At 37.8% G+C, this 19,076-nt stretch overlaps 1 protein-coding gene across 6 annotated transcripts in view; it reads right to left on the bottom strand.

Moving 5' to 3' along the window:
- Window positions 1-19,076, bottom strand: part of CNOT4 (CCR4-NOT transcription complex subunit 4) — a 143,710-nt gene that overhangs the window by 70,138 nt on the left and 54,496 nt on the right. For all 6 annotated transcript variants that reach the window (XM_005550856.4, XM_005550854.4, XM_005550855.4 and 3 more), the window contains exon 2: window positions 6,293-6,558. In XM_005550856.4, the coding sequence (XP_005550913.1) occupies window positions 6,293-6,466 (174 nt within the window). In that variant the 5' untranslated portion in view covers window positions 6,467-6,558. The remainder of the gene's footprint in view (window positions 1-6,292; window positions 6,559-19,076) is intronic.

Below are 19,076 nucleotides of genomic sequence, written 5' to 3' on the forward strand. Positions count from 1 at the left end.
AGATCGAGACCATTCTGGCTAACATGGTGAAACCCCATCTCTACTAAAAATACAAAAAATTAGCCAGGTGTGGTGGCACGCGCTTGTAGTCCCAGCTACTCGGGAGGCTGAGGCAGGAGAATCGCTTGAACCCAGGAGGTGGAGGTTGCAGTAAGCCAAGATCACGCCACTGCACTCCAGCCTGGGCGACACGAGTGAAACTCCATCTCAAAAAGAAAGAAACAATATTATGTGCCATAACTCAAAAAAACATAAAATATGGATAAATATAACAAAACATGCTGTACTATTACGTATACTGAAAACTATAAAACATTGCTAAAGAAATTTTAAAACCTAGAAAAATGTAAAGATATACCTTATTCATGAACTAAAGGAGTCAACATTTTTAAGATGTCATTTTTCCTCAAAATGATCTGTCTATACAGTTAATGTAATCTCCATCAAAACCCCAGTAGGCTTTTTGTAGAAACTCACAAACTGATTCAAAAATTTATGTGCAAATGCTAAGTACTTAGAATACCCAAAATAAATTAGAAAAAGAATAACAAAGTTGAAAACCTTGTCATGCCAGGTTTCAAAAATGACAGTAATAAAGAGAGTTTGGTATGAGCATATGGATATAATCATCAATGGACAAATATAGATGCTAGTATTGGATTTATACATCTATGGGCAATTGACTTTCAAGAAAGATTTCAAAACCAATCAAGAGCAAAAGGACAGTCTTTTCTGCAAACGATGCTGCAACAATAGAATATCAGCATAGGAAAAAATATATATATCATGATCCCTACCTCACATGTGAGCCACTGTAGCATAGTATGATTGCTTTTTCATTTCTGTACAACTTTTTGTTTCCCCTAGAGTTAATCTGTTTTGTCTGGTTAGATTTTTAGGTGTTTATTACTGATTCAACCATCAAATCTCTTCCAAGTGGCAAAATGGCCTCACAAGACATTTCTCTTTTGGAACACCAAGTGTTCTTTTAATTTTATCTTTTTCTACAAATCCCTCTTGGAGTTTTCTGATGTGTTGCATTTTGGACTGGTTGCCCTCTTTACCTTGGGCACAGCTGTCATCCTTCCCCATCATTTCGGGAATCCAGGTGCTTCTCTCCTGCGTTGGATCTCCTGTTTCCTTTATCCCATGATTCTCTGTTCTTTATTCCTTCATGTTGGTGGGGCACATCCTCCAATAGATTCCTGAGAGAGAATGCATGGAAGGTAAAAAAAATTTTGAGGCCTCTCACGTCTGAAAATGTCTTTTCTTGTACCTTCACACTTAACAGTTGAGCAGATACGAATCCGAAGATGAAAATTAATCTCCTTCAGAAGTGTCTTCTAGCTTGAAGTCTTGCTATTGAGAAGTCTGAAACAATCTGAATTCCTTTTCTTTAACATGTGATCTACTTTTTTCCTCTGTGGAAGCTTGTAGAACTTCTTTGTCTTTGGTATTCTGGTATTTCAAAATAATAAAGTTTGTGCTGGACACTTGATAGGCCCTTTCAATCTGAAAATATATTCTTTGTTTCTGGGAAATATTCTTCAATCATTTTCTTGGATGATTACTTCCCCTCTGTATCACTGTGATCTCTTCCTAGAGCACTTAATTGTTTGGTATTTGACCTCCTTGATTGATTCTCAAATGAACTTAATCTCTTCTCCCAAATATTTCATCTCTTTTGCTTTTTGTTTCTCAACTTCATCTTCCAATGCTTTCCTTCAATTATTTTTGTTATTATATTTTAATTTTCAGTAACAATGGTTACTGTTCACTGAATATTCTTCTTTATATCATCCTGTTCTTTTTTTTTTTTTTTTTTAAATCTTGAGGTAGTATCTTGCTCTGTTACCCAGGCTGGAGTGCACAGGCATGAACATGGCTCACTGTAGCTTCAACCTCCTGGGTTCAAACGATCCTCCCACCTGAGCCTCCCAAATAGCTGGGACTACAAGCATGTGCCACCACATTCAGCTAATCTTTCTTACTGTTATTCGAGACGAGACCGCGCCATGTTACCCAGGCTGGTCTCAAACTCCTAACCTCAAGCAATCCTCCCACCTCGGCCTCCCAAAATGTTGGAATTACAGGCATAAGCCACCATGTCTAAACCACCATCCTGTTTTTGTTTCATAGATACATTATCTTCTATTATTTCTGAAACAAAAATATAATACTTCTGTTGAAGTTCTCATTTCCTTGTATAGTCTCTGGTTTCCATGGGAATCAATACATAATGCCACATGAGTGCACCACCTATGTTCCCATATCTGCTGTTTCTACCAGTAGCTTTCTCAGAAATGCTGCACTAAAAGGACATATAAAAGCAGTCTAAGAAAAAAACCAAGTAGCCTGTGCCTGTGTTTATCAGCTACGACCAAACAGGAACACTAACCTCTCTTGGTTTTTAAAACCTGGCTGTCCCTGCTTTTCAAAAATATTAAAGCTAAGATAAACTTTCTGCAAAACAGGCACATTTCATATTGTAGACCAAAAACAGGAGCTTGATTCAACTAGCTCCCTACTTGTTTCTTCAGATCATTTCAATATGCCATCTCACAGCATGGCTTCTGTAGACCCGCTCTCTGCAGGGTTGGGTTACATGTAAATGGTAGTTTCATGACCCTCTCTAGGTCTCTAGCAACATTGTGGTTTTCCTCTGTGTTAACACAACCACTGTAGATGGCCTCCAGAGACCAAAGACTTGCCCGACTCCGACCGACACAGGCAACTTCATAATATTTATCTTGCGCTATGCTGAGCATATTCTCTGGCAAGACTAGGCCAGGTCTCAGACTCCAAGACTCTCTGCTGCCTGCAATAAAAAGTCTGGTGACCAGGAGACCAAGGAGAGGTTCTAGGATATGTGATTAAGTCAACAAGAAACCAAAAAATTATTCCTGGCCTAATAACAATAACCATCTCAGCTAAAGATTTAACTTGGAGACCCTAAAAGGAGGTTGTCTTAGACCTCTGTAGTCTGGATTTCTTTTTTCTGTAACTGTTGGAAAGTTTTAGTGCTTATCCTTAGACAATCTTTTATCTTTTCAATTCATGATCTTATTCAGTCTCATGATATTATAAATAACATATTATATGCTAACTGACCCCCAAATCTTTATCTCCATACCAGAATCTTACCTGAAATCCAGAAATGTACATTCATTCAACTGTCTACGCAATATCTCCACTTAGATTTCTAAGAGGAATCTCATACTTAACATGTCTAAAACTGAGTTTCTGATCTTCTCAAATATCTATTCCTGGTGAAGTCCTCCCCATTTCAGTTTATGGCCATTCTCTACTTCCAGGTGTTCAGTCAAAACCTTGCAGTCATCCTCAACTCTCCATTTGTTTGTATAGTGGTTCATGAATAATAAAGTTCATGAATCTTTGCATGTGTGAAAATGTTTTATTATGCCTTTACACATTAATAAAATTGAGAGCTCTCCTTTCAAAGTTACGTTCCCTCAAAATTTGGGAAAATAAATTTATCAATTAGTTTATTTTCTGTAATTGTAAAATGAAAATACTGGTATTAATTTTAGCCTTGTTCTTTTGTATTCTAAATATTTATCTCTCACAAGCTTTTAAAGTTTTCCCTTTATTCCAGATGTTCTAAAATTTCACAATTACATAAACAGATATTGATCTTTTTCAGTCATCTTGCTTCAAACTCACAGGGTCTTTCTAATCTAAGAGGAATTTTCTTCTATTAGTTCTTTGATTATTTCTTCCTATTCATTTTTAGTTCACTCCTCTGAGACTGCTCTCAGCAGAGATTAGAACCTGTGGATCTATGCTGCTTTTCTTTCATGCTTTCAATTTTTTCTCTTGTTGCATTATATTCTTCAATAAAAACTCACTCAGCACAAGCTTCCAATTTACCAATTTGCTCTTAAAATGTTGCTTTTCAGGCCATCTATAAGCTTTTTCAAGATCTCTCTAATTGGTTCTTTTCATAAGGAAATATAGTCTTTCTACATGAATATGCCATTCTCTCTTTCCTTTCTGAAAGGTACCAATGATAGTTTTAAATGTCTTTCTGTTTTGTTTCCTGTGTTAGGATCTTCTATTTACTGATTTTTGTGCTTCTCTTTCATGATGTTGGTTTCCCTCAAATCTGTGTTAATTCTTTGCTTTTGTACATCTTTACATGTGAGAATCCTGGTAATCTGCCTATAAATGCTATTTCTGTTTACTGCAAGATTCTCCTTTGTGACTGTAGCAAAGACATATTGCTAGACAGGTAATCTGCTAGGCATAGAAGCTCCTAGTTCCTCCAGAATGCTTCCATTAACCTTAAGGCTCTGATTCAAATTTATAATCACTGTTTTAATTAGAGGGCATCTGTCTCTGCTACATGGTACAAAAAAGGGGGTAGGCCCATAAGGCTGCTCTGAGACCATACTCGATCAACTACACTGATATGTTTCCTAGGATCCTGAGGCACTGTCATTCCTTTTTTTTTTTTTTTTTTTTGTAAGCAGTTTTCTCTTGAGCTGATCTAATGCTTCCTCCTTGAAATTGATTACAACATCCTTCTTGTCTTTTAGAGATTCCTCACACTTTCTGGTATTCCCAGGACACCCTTTTATTCATATCAAGTGTTGCTAAAGTTATACTGTTTTTACCTTTAAAATCTTTTTTTTTTTTTTTTAACTTTCTAAGGACTTGAAGTAATTTTAGGTAATCTCTTAAGACTGAAATGGTTTTCTTTGTAATTTCCCCAAATAACTTATTTTTCTCTAATGACAATTTAATAATTGGTCCTTTTAAGGTGACTTCGTAACATCCCAAAGGGGAAAAAAAAAGAAAAGAAAAAGATAAACACATGAAGCCAACAAATTTACAATCCTTAGAGTCTTGGGCAATCCTGAAAGTCATTACTTCTGATGAAATAGTTCAATATGATTGTCTTCTTATGGAAAGACTGGGAACCAATTTCTAAAATATAATTGTTTAAAATTCATAAACAAAAATTTATATAGATTTTGCCCAAAGCTAATGTTAGGGTTTTCATTTACCTTTCCATTCACATTTCTTAAACTATATTAACTATGTGAAATATTACATATGCAAATTATATACACACATTATATATGTTATATATACAATATATATGTAACTATATAAATGTATAAACTACATTAACATTGAAATAGACCTAACTTTTTATTCATATAATACATATACATACCCACTGGATTAATCTTTAAAATCTAATGATAAATAAACAATGCACCGCCTTCTGAGATTTACCACAAATTCTCAGATAAGAAAACTGAGAGGTAGATTATTTTTTAAATTTTAGATATCTAAAGCACATTTCAGCTTTCTCAAAATTTGACAGTAATGAACACAAGAGGTCTTTGAAATGGGTAACTAGAAAATAAAGTTTAAATTATACAAACATTAAAGAAAAGGCAAATTCCATAATAAAGTGGCAGATATTTGCATTAATCCCTAAGGTCACAAATAAAGTCCTTCAAAATACATATGCAGCAGTCCTACCTATCCTGGTAGTTAATTCACTATACTGTAATTGTGTTGCTGGTGCTTATCAAAACAATAAAACTCACAGAATATTAAAAATAACAGATTTTTAGAGTTAGGAGGGGCTTTTCAATAATACAATAGTTCAGAATGGACTATATAGACTCAAAAGACATATCTGAATTCCAAACTTCCTACCTACCACTCACAAGTTGATGACTCTGGATAAGTTCTCTAAGCTCCTGTTTCCTTGAGTGTAAAATGGGAATATCAATACCAGCCTAAAATTGCTGTAAGGGCTCAAGAAATGAGCAATTATTATCTTCTGAACCAGGATTTCTCTGTCATTTTAACCCTCTTTAGTAAACATCTTCTCTCTTATTTTGTACTAGAAAATTGAAGTGAATTTCCTCCCACATGTAATATAACATGTTTTTCTAATTTCATGCAACCCTATCCAAATCCATTACCTCTCTATTCTTAATTTTCTTAAGCAGTAAGCATCCCTGACCATGTCTTTCTCCTCGGATAAAAACAACAACAAACTAAAGACCAATCAGAGAGGTTACATGACTCTACAAAGATCATACAGCTAGTAAACAAAGCCAAGACATGGCCCTGACTCACAGTGCAGTGTTCTTTCCACCTTATTATGTCTTAAAATAATATACATGATAAAAGAAGATAATCAGGTGAGGTTTGCACAGTCTTTTAAATTCACTTGCTCATATACATGGCAGGAAAAACTATACAATTAAAACAAATCACTGTGAAGTTATTTTGAAGTATTTACCTTTCTACATGCAGGACAAAGCCCATTTTCATCAGTGCGAATTCGATGCCAACAAAATCGGCAAATCTGGTAGCCACAGGTGCAAGGGAAAAAGTTGATATCATCTATCTCCAAGGGCTCCATGCAAAGAGGGCACTCCACAGGGTCTTCCTTCGCGTCAGGACTGCGAGACATCTTCACGTTTATTAAACAGCAGCAAAAGTTTATAATAATTTAAGGGAGAAGGAAGTTCAGCACTGAAAGCTAAAATGTAGGACTCTGACGACCTGCATGAGAAGAAACAAAATACATTGTTTACTACTGGAAAAATGGCACAGTCAACAATTAAGAGTCACACTGTCAAAAAAGTTGAAAAAACTGACTGAGCAACTACTGTTATCAACCTGAAATGGCTTTGAGAATGGATTTCTGAAAATTTCTGAATACCAAAACAAAAGGCCTGGCATCATTAACATTTTGGATTCAATGTAAATATAAAAGAAGTTCCTTTTTTCTTGATAAAACATTTAGTACTAGCCTATAGCACTAATCGTAACACATTTTAGAGGAATAAATAAGGTAAAACTGCACTCTTAACTGTCCCATCTTTGACCTAAAACCTAGTAATATTGCCACATAACTAGAAGACTATTACACTATTCTGAAGTTTGTCACAATTTATAAAACGAATCAAATGAAAACAAGAGACCTCAGTCATCTACAGTTACATGTTAACATCAAACTCTTGACACAGAAAATATAGGTTAAAACTCAGAAAAACTAGGATGCCACAGAACCATAGACCTTAACTATACAACTAATTACGTAATAATATACCAATGAAAACTTCTGAAAAACATGTGTTAAACAAAAGTATTCCTATGGTAATACTACAAAAAGCCTACAAGAAACAGGAAGAAAGAAGGGAACAAATAGACCTTCATATCACAAACACTTTTTGAAAAGTTAAAAAACATAACTTTTTAGATTATGGGGAGTTTTAAATTTTCAGGTAACAGTTTAGGCTAAAGTCACTGTTAGATTAAAAGGTTAGGTTGAAATCACCATTTTAAGTGAAAATCTGAGAGCCTGCAAACTAATCTATAATTCTATAGTAATCCCACCAAAATCATGGTGGTAATTTTTCACATAATTGGACAAACTGATCCTAAAGGTTACATACAAGAATAAATGCATGAGAATCATTTTGAAGCTTCTGGGGGAAAAAGTGGGAATTTGCCCTATCACATACTAAATTATACTATAAAGCTACAGTAATTTAAATAATTTCCTATTAGTATAAAAATAGACAAAAGAGCAAAGAAACTAAACAATCTAGATATAGCTGGGTACAGTGGCTCATGACTGTAATCCCAGCACTTTGAGAGCCCAAGGCAGGAGGATCACTTGAGGCCAGGAGTTCAACTCCAGCCAGGAGTTCAAGACCAGCACAACATAGCAAAGCCCCCATGTCTATAACAAATTTTAAAATTAGCTGGGCATGGTGGTGCACATGGTGGTGTAATCCTAGCTACTTGGGAGGCTTGAGGCAGGAGGATCGCTTGAGCCCAAGAGTTCAAGATTGCAGTGAGCTATAATTGTGCCACCGCACTCCAGCATGGGTGACAGAGTGAGACCCTGTCTCAAAATTAGAAAAATCTAGAAACAGACTCATGAATTTATGAGATTTTAATATTTGATAAAATGTGTAACTCAAGTTGGGAAGGCTGGACCATTTCATAAACAGTGATGGGACTCTGGGCTATCCATTTGAAGAAAAAAATAGTATATAATTTAATACTGCAATTTAAAAAAATCCCAAATGATCTAGTGATCAATAAATTATTGAAGTGTTAAAGAAAAAAAAACAGAATTTTTTTTTTTTTAAATCTTGGGATACAAAAGGCCTTCATAAGCAAAACAAAAATTCACAAGTCATAAAAGGAGGCAATCAACTAATCAACTTAGCAACATGGAAAGAAGAAAATATAAATAAAATTGAAGATAAGCATCAGAGTAAAAGATACGTTTGCTACATATAAAGAAAAGCTAATGTTCAGAATGTATAAAGAAATCCTACAAAGCAGTAAGACAAAGACAAGTTAAAAAAAAAAAAAGAGACAAGAAAACGGTAAGTAGTTCACAGAAGAATTACAAGTGATTAAAATACATGAAAAAAAATGATCAATCTCTTTAGTTAACAGCCAGGTAACTTCTTTTTTTTTTTTTTTTTTTTAAACCCCATCTAGCCTGTCAAAGAAGTTAGTTTTTACCCAAAGTAGAGAAGTAGAGAGGATCAATGATCTAGTCCCTCTTTCAAAAGAGGAAATGGGAACACATTACTTTGCCTTAAGTTACACACTTATTAGTACAGCCTGGATTCCTTCTATGAAGTTTTAGCCCTAGATAATCTGTGCTCTTAACCACTCCCTTATACCACCTCCTAACTAAGAATCAATCCTACATAAATAGTGACACCAACATAGCCAAGTGTTTGGCTATGTTCTACAGCATTATGAGAGTAGAAAACTGCAGGCCGGGTGTGGTGGCTCACACCTGTAATCCCAGCACTTTGGGAGGCCGATGCAGGTGAATCACAAGGTCAAGAGATCGAGACCATCCTGGCCAACATGGTGAAACCCTGCCTCTACTAAAAATACAAAAATTAGCTGGGCATGGTGGCATACACCTGTATTCCCCGCCACTTGGGAGGCTGAAGCAAGAGAACTGCTTGAACCCAGGAGGCGGAGGTGGCAGTAAGCCGAGATCGTGCCACTGCACTCCAGCCTGGTAACAGAGCAAGACTCTGTCTCAAAAAAAAAAAAAAACAAAAAACAAAGGGGGCGGGGTAGAAAGCTGCAAACAGTATACCGTCCATTAATAGGAAAATCATTAAGTAATTATGATATAAGGTATGTTGATCAGAATGTCTATTCTAGTTATACTTTTTAAAGAACAGCAAGTATGAATATACAATTACTTTCATAAAAATATACAAACCCTGTATGTGTATATATTTAATTTATTTCACTAAGAAAATAAACATATGGAGGTTTAGACACCAAAATGTTGTTATTTCACAAAAGACAAAATGGAGTTAGGAGACTACTAATTTTTTAAAGAAAAATCCATGTTATCTAAATTGCTGCAAAAAATGTATTTTTTTCACAATTCAAATGGCCCTTTAAAAAAAGAGGAAAATTGTTTTCATTTCCTTTAGAAAAATTAAATTACTTCTCACTTTTGCTAATAAATTAGAAGAAAAATACAATGAAATAGTGTCTTCTTGTGAATCTATATTTCAAAACAAAATTTAAAAAAAAAAAAAGAAATGCCCAGATTTGCCACTATCACTTTTCAGCATATATACAGTTAGGAGTTTAAAGCTGACTTCTAATAGGTCCTCCAACTTTAAACATCCCAAAACTGTACCTGTAGAAAACTCAGACTCAAATATAGGTTCCAATAACAGAAAAGTAAACTGAAATAATCAAAGGGTGCTATCTACACTTCTAATACCTTTGATTCTAAGATATCATTTATTTAACTACAGGTTATTAGAGTTTTAGTGAAGTAATTTATGGAAAGTTGGGAAGGAAACAATACATTGGGGCTTATGAACAGAAAAGCTTTCTAGAAGATAAATTACTATAAATAAAAAATGATATACTGAGGTTTTGCTTTTTGACTGTTTCTATCTGCTTTTTAATTTTAAAAAAGCTTACAAGAATATATATCTTTCAGTTTAGTAGGAGGTTTAGAGGAACAAAAAGGGTCAAAGGAACAAGAAATCCTTTAGATAGTTAACACAAAAGTAAGTACATTTGTGCACTTCTAGCACCATGGAGAGAAGCCACAGAAGCCGGCTGCCAAAAGTAATCTCATAAATAGTAAAAGGTAGGAGGAGGGTAGTCTGATGTGGTAGAACACTGCAATACAAGGTCAAAGAGTTGACTGACTCATCTCTTTCACAAAGTAACTATATGATCTTGGATAAGAAATTCAAAAGCTCTGGAATTTGATGTACTCATCTGAATAATGAAGAAACACAAACTTTTAGGGAATTTCAAGTATAGAGCAATTTCCTAAATGTATTATAGTACCCCTCTGAACTAAGCTTTTAAAATAAGCTTTGAGATTGACTCTCCAAAATACCCTTGCCCAAATTTTCATTTAGAGAATAATTTTACTTCATAAGCCAGACAACTAATATTAAAATTAAAACTAAAAAGGCCGGCGCAGTGGCTCATGCCTGTAATCCCAGCACTTTGGGAGGCCAAGGTGGGCACATCACCTGAGGTCAGGAGTTCGAGATTAGCCTGGTCAACATGGTGAAACCCTGTCTCTACTAAAAATACAAAAAAATTACCCGAGCATGGTGGTACATGCCTGTAATCGTAGCTACTTGGGAGGCTGAAAAAGGAGAACTGCTTGAACACAGGAGGCGGAGGTTGCAGTGAGCCGAGATTGAGCCACTGCACTCCAGCCTGGGCAACAAGAGCAAAAACTTTGTCTCAAAAATAAATAACATAACATAACATAACATAACATAACATAACATAACATAATGAGTTGAAATAATAAGATGTAAAACGTTGTAAGACATAGAAATAAAATATCTCTTTAAATGAAAAAGGCAAAAAAAGCCAATGATTTCCTGAATGGGGTGCGGAAGTCCTTAGAATTAATTTTGCAGGGGAAAAAATTATTCATTTTTAGCCATACACAGGGGCTTACACCTGCTATCCCAGCACCTTGGGAGGCCAAGGTAGCAGGACTACTTGAGCCCAAGAGTTCAAGATCAGCCTGGGCAACACAGGGAGACCTTGTCTCTATGAAAAATTTTAAAAATTAGCCAGGTATGGTGTTGTGTGCCTGCGGTCCCAGCTACTTGGGAGACTGAGGCAGGAGGATTGCTTGACCAAAGGAGGTCGTGGCTGTAGTGAGCCATGTTCACGCCACTGTACACTAGCCTGGGTGATGGAGTGAGACCCTGTCTCAACAACAATTCTGCCAGAAGGCCGGGCGCGGTGGCTCAAGCCTGTAATCCCAGCACTTTGGGAGGCCGAGGCGGGCGGATCACAAGGTCAGGAGATCGAGACCACAGTGAAACCCCGTCTCTACTAAAAATACAAAAATTAGCCGGGCGCGGTGGCGGGCGCCTGTAGTCCCAGCTACTCAGGAGGCTGAGGCAGGAGAATGGCGGGAACCCGGGAGGCGGAGCTTGCAGTGAGCCGAGATCGCGCCACTGCACTCCAGCCTGGGCAACAGCGTGAGACTCCGTCTCAAAAAGGCATGGTAACTCCAGCACTTTCAGAGGCCAAGGCAGATGGATCTCTTGAGGCCAAAAGTTCAAGACCAGCCTGGGCACCATGGCGAAACCCTATCTCTACCCAAAAGAAAACAAAATTAGCTGCAGTGGTGGCACACGCCTGTAGTCCAAGCTACTTGGGAAGCTGGGGTGGGAAGACTGCTTGAGTCTGGGAGGCAGAGGTTGCAGTGAGCCTAGATCACGCCACTGCACTCCAGCCTGGGCAACAGGGCAAGACCCTGTCGCAAAATAAACAAACAAAGAAGAATCCTTTTCATATACACGATCCAATCCTCACAAGAACACACTAAACCCTTTATAAAATATGAAACTGAAGCTAGAGTGTTAAAGATACAATTCAAAAATAGGACCCAACTTCAAAACTCATGCCCTTTCCAACATGATAAGACAGAAGTCATGATTACTGATGTTGGAGCTATGCACACTTGGGAGTAGAGTGCAAATGCCCAAAGAATAAAACGACATTACTTTTTAAAAAGTTAAATTCTATGGCAAATTTTTACCCTGTTACTTGAGTTCTTCTTCTCTACATCAACTGTAACTAATAACTCTGACATGTGTAATAATGCTCCTGCATCACCAAAAATCTCACATACCATGCAGTAAGTACACAAAATAAAATCACACACTCAAAATTATGTTTGAAAGTGTCTTATCACTTATAAAGTGTTGCTGTATACATGGTTTTGTGTTTAGGGTCCTGTTCAAAAGATATGTATAAGAATACATGAAAGGTTGGACGCAATGGCTCACACTCACAGTACTAGCACTTTGGGAGGCTGAGGCAGGCAGATCGATTGAGCCCAGGGGTTCCAGACCAGCCTGGGCAACATGATGAAACCCCATGTCTACAAAAATTCGCCAGGCATGGTAGTGCACACTGTAGTCTTAGCTACTCAGGAGGCCGAGGTGGGAGGATCACCTGAGCCAGGAGGGAGAGGCTGCAGTGAGCCATGATGTGGCACTGCTGCGCTCCAGCCTAGGCGACACAGTGAAACTCTGTTTCCAAAAACAATAATACACGAGAATGTAAGGCAGTACAGCCACTACAGAAAATAGTTTGGTGGTTGCTAAACTTAGAATCAGCATATGACCCAGCAATTTCACTCCTAGGTGTATACTAAAAGAACTGAAAGGACTTGAACAGATACTTGTGCACCAGTGTTCCTAACAGTATTCTTGACAATAGCCAAAAAATGGGAAGTAATCCAAGTGTCCATCAATGGAGGGATACACAAAATGTGGTATCTCCATACCATGGAATATTAGAATATATTCAGTCATAAAAGGAATCAAATTCTGATACATGCTACAACATAAATGAACCCTGAAAACACTATGCTTTAAGTGAAATAAGCCAGTAACAAGAAGACAAATATTTTATGTTTTCACTTTTGGTTTCTAGTTTTTGAGACAGGGTCTCACTCTGTCACCCAAGCTACAGTGCAGTGAGTGGTGGGATCATAGCTCACTGCAGCCTCGCCTCAAACTTCTGGGCTTTATAAAGCAAATCCTTCCACCCCAGCCACCTGAGTAGCTGGAACCACAGGCATGTGCCACCACAGCCGGCTAATTTTTAAAATATCTATATAGATGGGGTCTCCCTGCGTTGCAAAGGCTGGTCTTGCACTCTGAGCTCAAGTGATCCTCCCACCTCGGGCTCCCAAAGTGCTGAGATTACAGGCATGAGCCACCATGACCAGCCTGATCTCACTTTTATGAGGTATCTAGAATAGACAAATTCAAAGATACAGAAAGTGGAATCAAGGTTACTAGGGGGCTGGGGGAGAAGAATGGGGAGTTATTACTTAATTGTACAGAGTTTCCGTTTGAGATGCTGAAAAAATTTCTGGAAACAGACAGTGGTGATGGTTATACACCAAAGTGAATGTACTTAATGCCACTGAACTGCACATTTGAAAATGGTTAAAATGGTAAATGTTTATGTTCCATATATTTTGCCACAATAAAAAAGTCAAAAAAAGAAAAATATGGCTGGGTGCGGTGGCTCACGCCTGTAATCCCAGCACTTTGGGAGGCTGAGGAGGGTAGATCACGAGGTCAGGAGATCGAGACCATCCTGGCCAACACAGTGAAATCCCGTCTCTACTAAAAAATACAAAACAAAAAAAAAAAATTAGCCGAGCGTGGTGGCAGGCGCCTGTAGTCCCAGCTACACAGGAGGCTGAGGCAGGAGAATGGCGTGAACCTGGGAGGCGGAGGTTGCAGTGAGCCAAGATTGCACCGCTGCACTCCGGCTTGGGCGACAGAGCGAGACTCTGTCTCAAAGAAAAAAAAAAAAACATACATGCAATATATACATAAAATTATAAACTATATATTTTTTCTAATTAGTCTGTTCCCACTAGAATGGAAACTTTAGGAGGGCAGAAATTACCTGGTGCATCACATTTATGACAGTATACCACACAGCTACAACATGGCTTCCAGTAAATACTAAGCATTCACACATTTGATGAATACGTAAAAGAAAGAATAAATTATTTGTTACATGTCTGTTGTAAATGACAACCTTCGAAAATAAGAAACAGCACTTTAAGTTGTCCATTGTTTCTGTTAGATACATTTCACAAAGCATGTTATTTGCATGAACTACACAAAGACAGAAAACAGACTAAACAGTAGCTATCAACAGTGTGCTAAGTGAAAAAGTTTAAATATCAGCACTAATACTTAATTTCCCCTTTTAAATTAGGTGCCAAAGTACCAACATATATCTACCATGAATATTCATATACTATAGAACTCAGGACTGTATTACCTTTAAGAAGCAAGAAAAGCTTACTTATGTTTTAGAAATCTATCTACCTAACTAACAACTTTTAAAAGCCTCTCTCATTAAAGGTTAAACTGCCGTTATACAGAAAAATCAACTATGTAGGACTGTTTACCTCTCTATCGCTTTGCTATTTATGTAGTAAAATATGTGTATTTTACTTTTCTAAGATTTAAATCAAAAGCAGCATACAAAGTATCTCATATAATTTAACATGTTCCCAGAGATAGCTGAGAATCTTTTCCCAAAGGAAGTGACTTCGTGTGCAAGAGTGTGATGTTCAAGCCTAAAGGCAATATCAAACACAAGGTTGAGTGAAAGGCATTTTGGAAGAGATTCAAACTACAGGCTAAACTGTAGGTCAGCTAGTTTGCAGGTGAGAACCAGGGAATAAGACAGCTGGGATGCACCCCCCGGGTCTGAACAAATCGTATGTGCAATGACTTCAAGAGTTGTTTGGATCTGGCTAAGAAGCAATTTATGTCCTAGGGTATTGTTAAAGACAGCAGAGCAGCCAGAAATCAGTGGAGATAAAAAGCTGGGTGTGGTCAGAAAAAGAAACAGAAGAAAGCTCTGCCAAACACTGTCAGCCCAACACTGCCAGGTGCCATGAGGGCATACACAAGTCCGTGCCCCTAAGGAGCAATACCACAGGCTTAAACACTGCAAGGGGGAAACAGAAGTCACTAAAATAGGGAAAGAGAAGTCACTAAACAAATGAGCAAATAATTGTAACAAGCCCTGGAAACGAGCAGGGGGTTGAAAGATCAGTACCAAGAGTTGTTGCAATGTTATACAAGATGTTCAGTTTCCAACATAAAATTACAAGCCATGTAAAGAAATAGGAAAGTGCTGAGCACAGTGGCTCACGCCTGTAATCCCAGCACTTTGGGAGGCTGAGGTGAGCGGATCACGAGGTCAGGAGTTCGAGAACAGCCTGGTAAACATGGTCAAACTCCATCTCTACCAAAAATACAAAAAATTAGCCAGGCGTGGTGGCATGCGCCTGTAATCCCAGCTACTAGGGAGGCTGAGGCAGGAGAACTCCTTGAACCCAGGAGACAGAGCAATTCCGTCTCAAAAAAAAAAAAAAGAAAGAAGCAAAGAAACAGGAAAGTATAACCCATATACCAGAGAAAAATAAAGGCAAAAGCCACTACCTGCAAGAGCAACCAGAGGATGAATTTAACCGACTTCAAAAAGCCATTATAAATATGTCAAAAGAACTAAAGGATACCATAACTGCAGAAGGAAGGTATAATGACAGTATCACAACAAATAGACAATATCGATAAAGAGACATTATTAAAAAGAACCAAACGGAAATTCTGGAGTTGAACACTCAGTAGAAAAAATCACTAGAGGAGCTCAAAAGTACATTTGAACTGGCAGAAAAAAGAACTGGCAAACTTGAAGACAGACTGATAGAGATGATGCAATCCAAAGAATAGAGAGGAAAAAAAAAGGGTGAAAAAAATACAAAGCCTCAGACAAATATGAAACATCATTAAGCACATGAATGGGAGTAGTAAACGGACAGGAGAGAGAGGAAAAGGGAAAGAAAAACTATCTTAAGTAATAACGACTGTATAAAAATGAAGAACTACAGGTAACAACACAGATGAATCTCACAAACATAATTTGAGCAAAAACAGCAAGACAAAGTATACGATGCTGGTCATGTAAATTTCAACAAAGGAAACTATATTTTAGGGATGCACATAAAGGTAATAAAAGTCATGATAGTGAGTGCCTCTAAGGAAAGGGAGAGGATTTCAAATGGCAAGGGGTATATGGGAGGAAGAGGATTCTGAGGTACGTGAAATATTCTGCTTTTGACCTCGGAAGAGTCTACAAAGATATCCACTTTATAATGAAAATGTACATGTTTTACATGTTTCTGAATATATGTATATTTCCTTTTTCAAAGTTTTAAAAGAAAGAGATACTAGCTGCAAATTTCCAAGAATTGGTTAAAAGTAATCCCTAGACCCAGAAAGTACAACATACCCAAGTGGGATCAATAAGCCCACATCCAGACACAAAGTGGTAAAACTGCAGAACACTAGGCAACAAGAACCATAAAAGAAGCCATAAAGAAAGAACCCTTCACCCAATGGAATGATCATTAGAGTAACAGCAAGTAACAGCAAGGAAGCCAGAAGGCAGTGATGTATCTTCAAGATATGAAGAGAAAATTACTGTCAACCTACAACTGAGTGCACCTAGGAAATAACAACCCTGAAAAATGAGAGTAAAATTATAAAAAGACATTTCAAAGACAACTGAAAAGACTTTGATGTGGACTAGGTGTTAGACGATGTTAAGGAATTACTGCTAATTTCATTAGGAATGAGAATATTGTGGGTTTTTTTTTTTAACCTCTTCTCTAGGAGACACATTCTGAAGTATTTACAGACTTCATGATAGGATATTCCAGCAGGAAAGGAGACACAGAGAAGTAAAGAGACCCCTCTTTAAACATCAAATGATAAAATATCAATAACAGGAAACTGAGGAATGGAAATACTGGATTTCATCATAATATTTGTTCTACTTTCATGTATGCTTAAAAACTTTCATGATAAACAGCTAAAAATAGGCACAGTGGCCAACACGTGCAATCTCAGCTACTTGGGAAACTGAGGCAGAAGAATCACTTAAGCCCAGGAGTTCAAGGCCAGCCTGGGCAACATAGTAAGACCCTGACTCAAAAAGAGAAATGAGGCTAAATTAAAAATTAAATAAACAAAAACAGGCAATTTACCAGTAAAAGGCTTCCACTAATGAAACTTCTGAAGATGTTTTTTAAGAAGGAGGAAAATGATCCAGGAGGACAGTCAGAAATTGTTTTTTTCTGTTTGTTTGTTTGTGGAAGGGTCTCACTCTTTTCGCCCAGGCTGGAGTGCAGTGGCATGATCTCGGCTCACTGCAACCTCCGCCTCCTGGGTTCAAGGGATTCTCCTGCCTCAGCCTCCCAAGTAGCTGAGATTACAGGTACACACCACCACACCTGGCTAATTTTTGTATTTTTGGTAGAGACGGGGTTTCACCATGTTGAACAGGCTGTTCTCAAACTCCTGGCCTCAAGTGATCCGCCTGACTCAGCCTCCTAAAGTGCTGTGATTACAGGCGTGAGCCACTGTGCCCAGCCACAGTCAGAAATTGAAGGGATGGTAAAGAAAGATGTGGTAAAAATGTGGGTAAACTGAATCACACATTTCTCTATAAAATAACAACAATGTCTAATTTGTTAGATTTAAAAAGGATAAAATGTCTGTTAGGAGGGGAGTGACATAAGATAAACTGCTCTAAGGTCCAACTTTAAGAGTAACATGAGGCCGGGCGCAGTGGCTCACGCCTGTAATCCCAGCACTTTGGGAGGCCAAGGCAGGCGGATCACGAGGTCAGGAGATCGAGACCATCCTGGCTAACTGGGTGAAACCCCGTCTCTACTAAAAACACAAAAAATTAGCCAGGTGTGGTGGGGGGCACCTGTAGTCCCAGCTACTCGGGAGGCTGAGGCAGGAGAATGGCGGGAACCCAGGAGGCGGAGCTTGCAGTGAGCGGAGATCGGGCCACTGCACTCCAGCCTGGGCGACAGAGCGAGACTCCCTCTCAAAAAAAAAAAAAAAGAGTAACATGAATGGTTGGGAGGTCGAGGCATAAGAATAACTTGAACCCAGGAGGCAGAGGTTGCAGTGAGCTAAGATCACGCCACTGCACTCCAGCCTGGGTGACAAAGTGAGACTGACTCAAAAAGAAAAATAAGACCCTCCAAAAAAAGAAGGTAAAAAAAGAGTAACATGAATGGTAAAATTTCAAGGGTAATCACAAATCCTCTATGATCTACTAACCCCACCTCTGTATGACTGCCTTAGAGAAACAGTTGCACATCTGTATGAGTACAAGCAATTGCAGGAATGTTTTGCAATAGCAAAAAATTGGGACTCCCAATGTCTATCAATAGGAAAGGCTAAGTTACTGTATACCAATAAAATGAAATAAAGCAGTTTAAAGAACTAAATCTGGACATACTAACATACTGAATGAAAAGAAAACTAATTGTAGGTACTGTATAACAGTTGTGTTTTGTTTTGTCTTGTTCGTTTGTTTGAGACAATCTCATTCTGTACCCCAGGCTGGAATGCATGGTGTGATCTTGGCTCATTGCAACCTCCACCTCCCAGATTCAAGCGATTTTCATCCCTCAGATTCCCTAGTAGCTGGGATGCACCACCACACCTGGCTAATTTTTGTATATTTAATAGAAACAGGGTTTCGTCATGATAGACAGGCTGGTCTCGAACTCCTGGACTCAAGTGATCTGCCTGCCTTGACCACCTCAAAGTGCTGGAATTACAGGCATGAGCTACCACACCCAGCCAACTGTTTTTACACTAAAAAAGAAGTCATACATGTTCTCTACATACGTACAGGATAAGCAAAACCTTAGGGGGAAAAATGACATATAAACTGATAATAGTGATTACCGTTAGGAAAATAAAGAAGGGAATGGGAGCAATCAGAAACCTGAACCTTATCTATGTGTTTTTGCAAAAAGACTATTTACGTATTTCTTCTATAATAGCAATTAATTTTTAAAAGATAAGTTTTTAAAGAGTATTAGACTTTTAATCCTTTGAGTGCAAAGACTGTGCCTATTTTATTCAACA

This window comes from Macaca fascicularis, chromosome 3, assembly GCF_037993035.2.
Source record: "Macaca fascicularis isolate 582-1 chromosome 3, T2T-MFA8v1.1".
Lineage (NCBI taxonomy): Eukaryota > Metazoa > Chordata > Mammalia > Primates > Cercopithecidae > Macaca > Macaca fascicularis.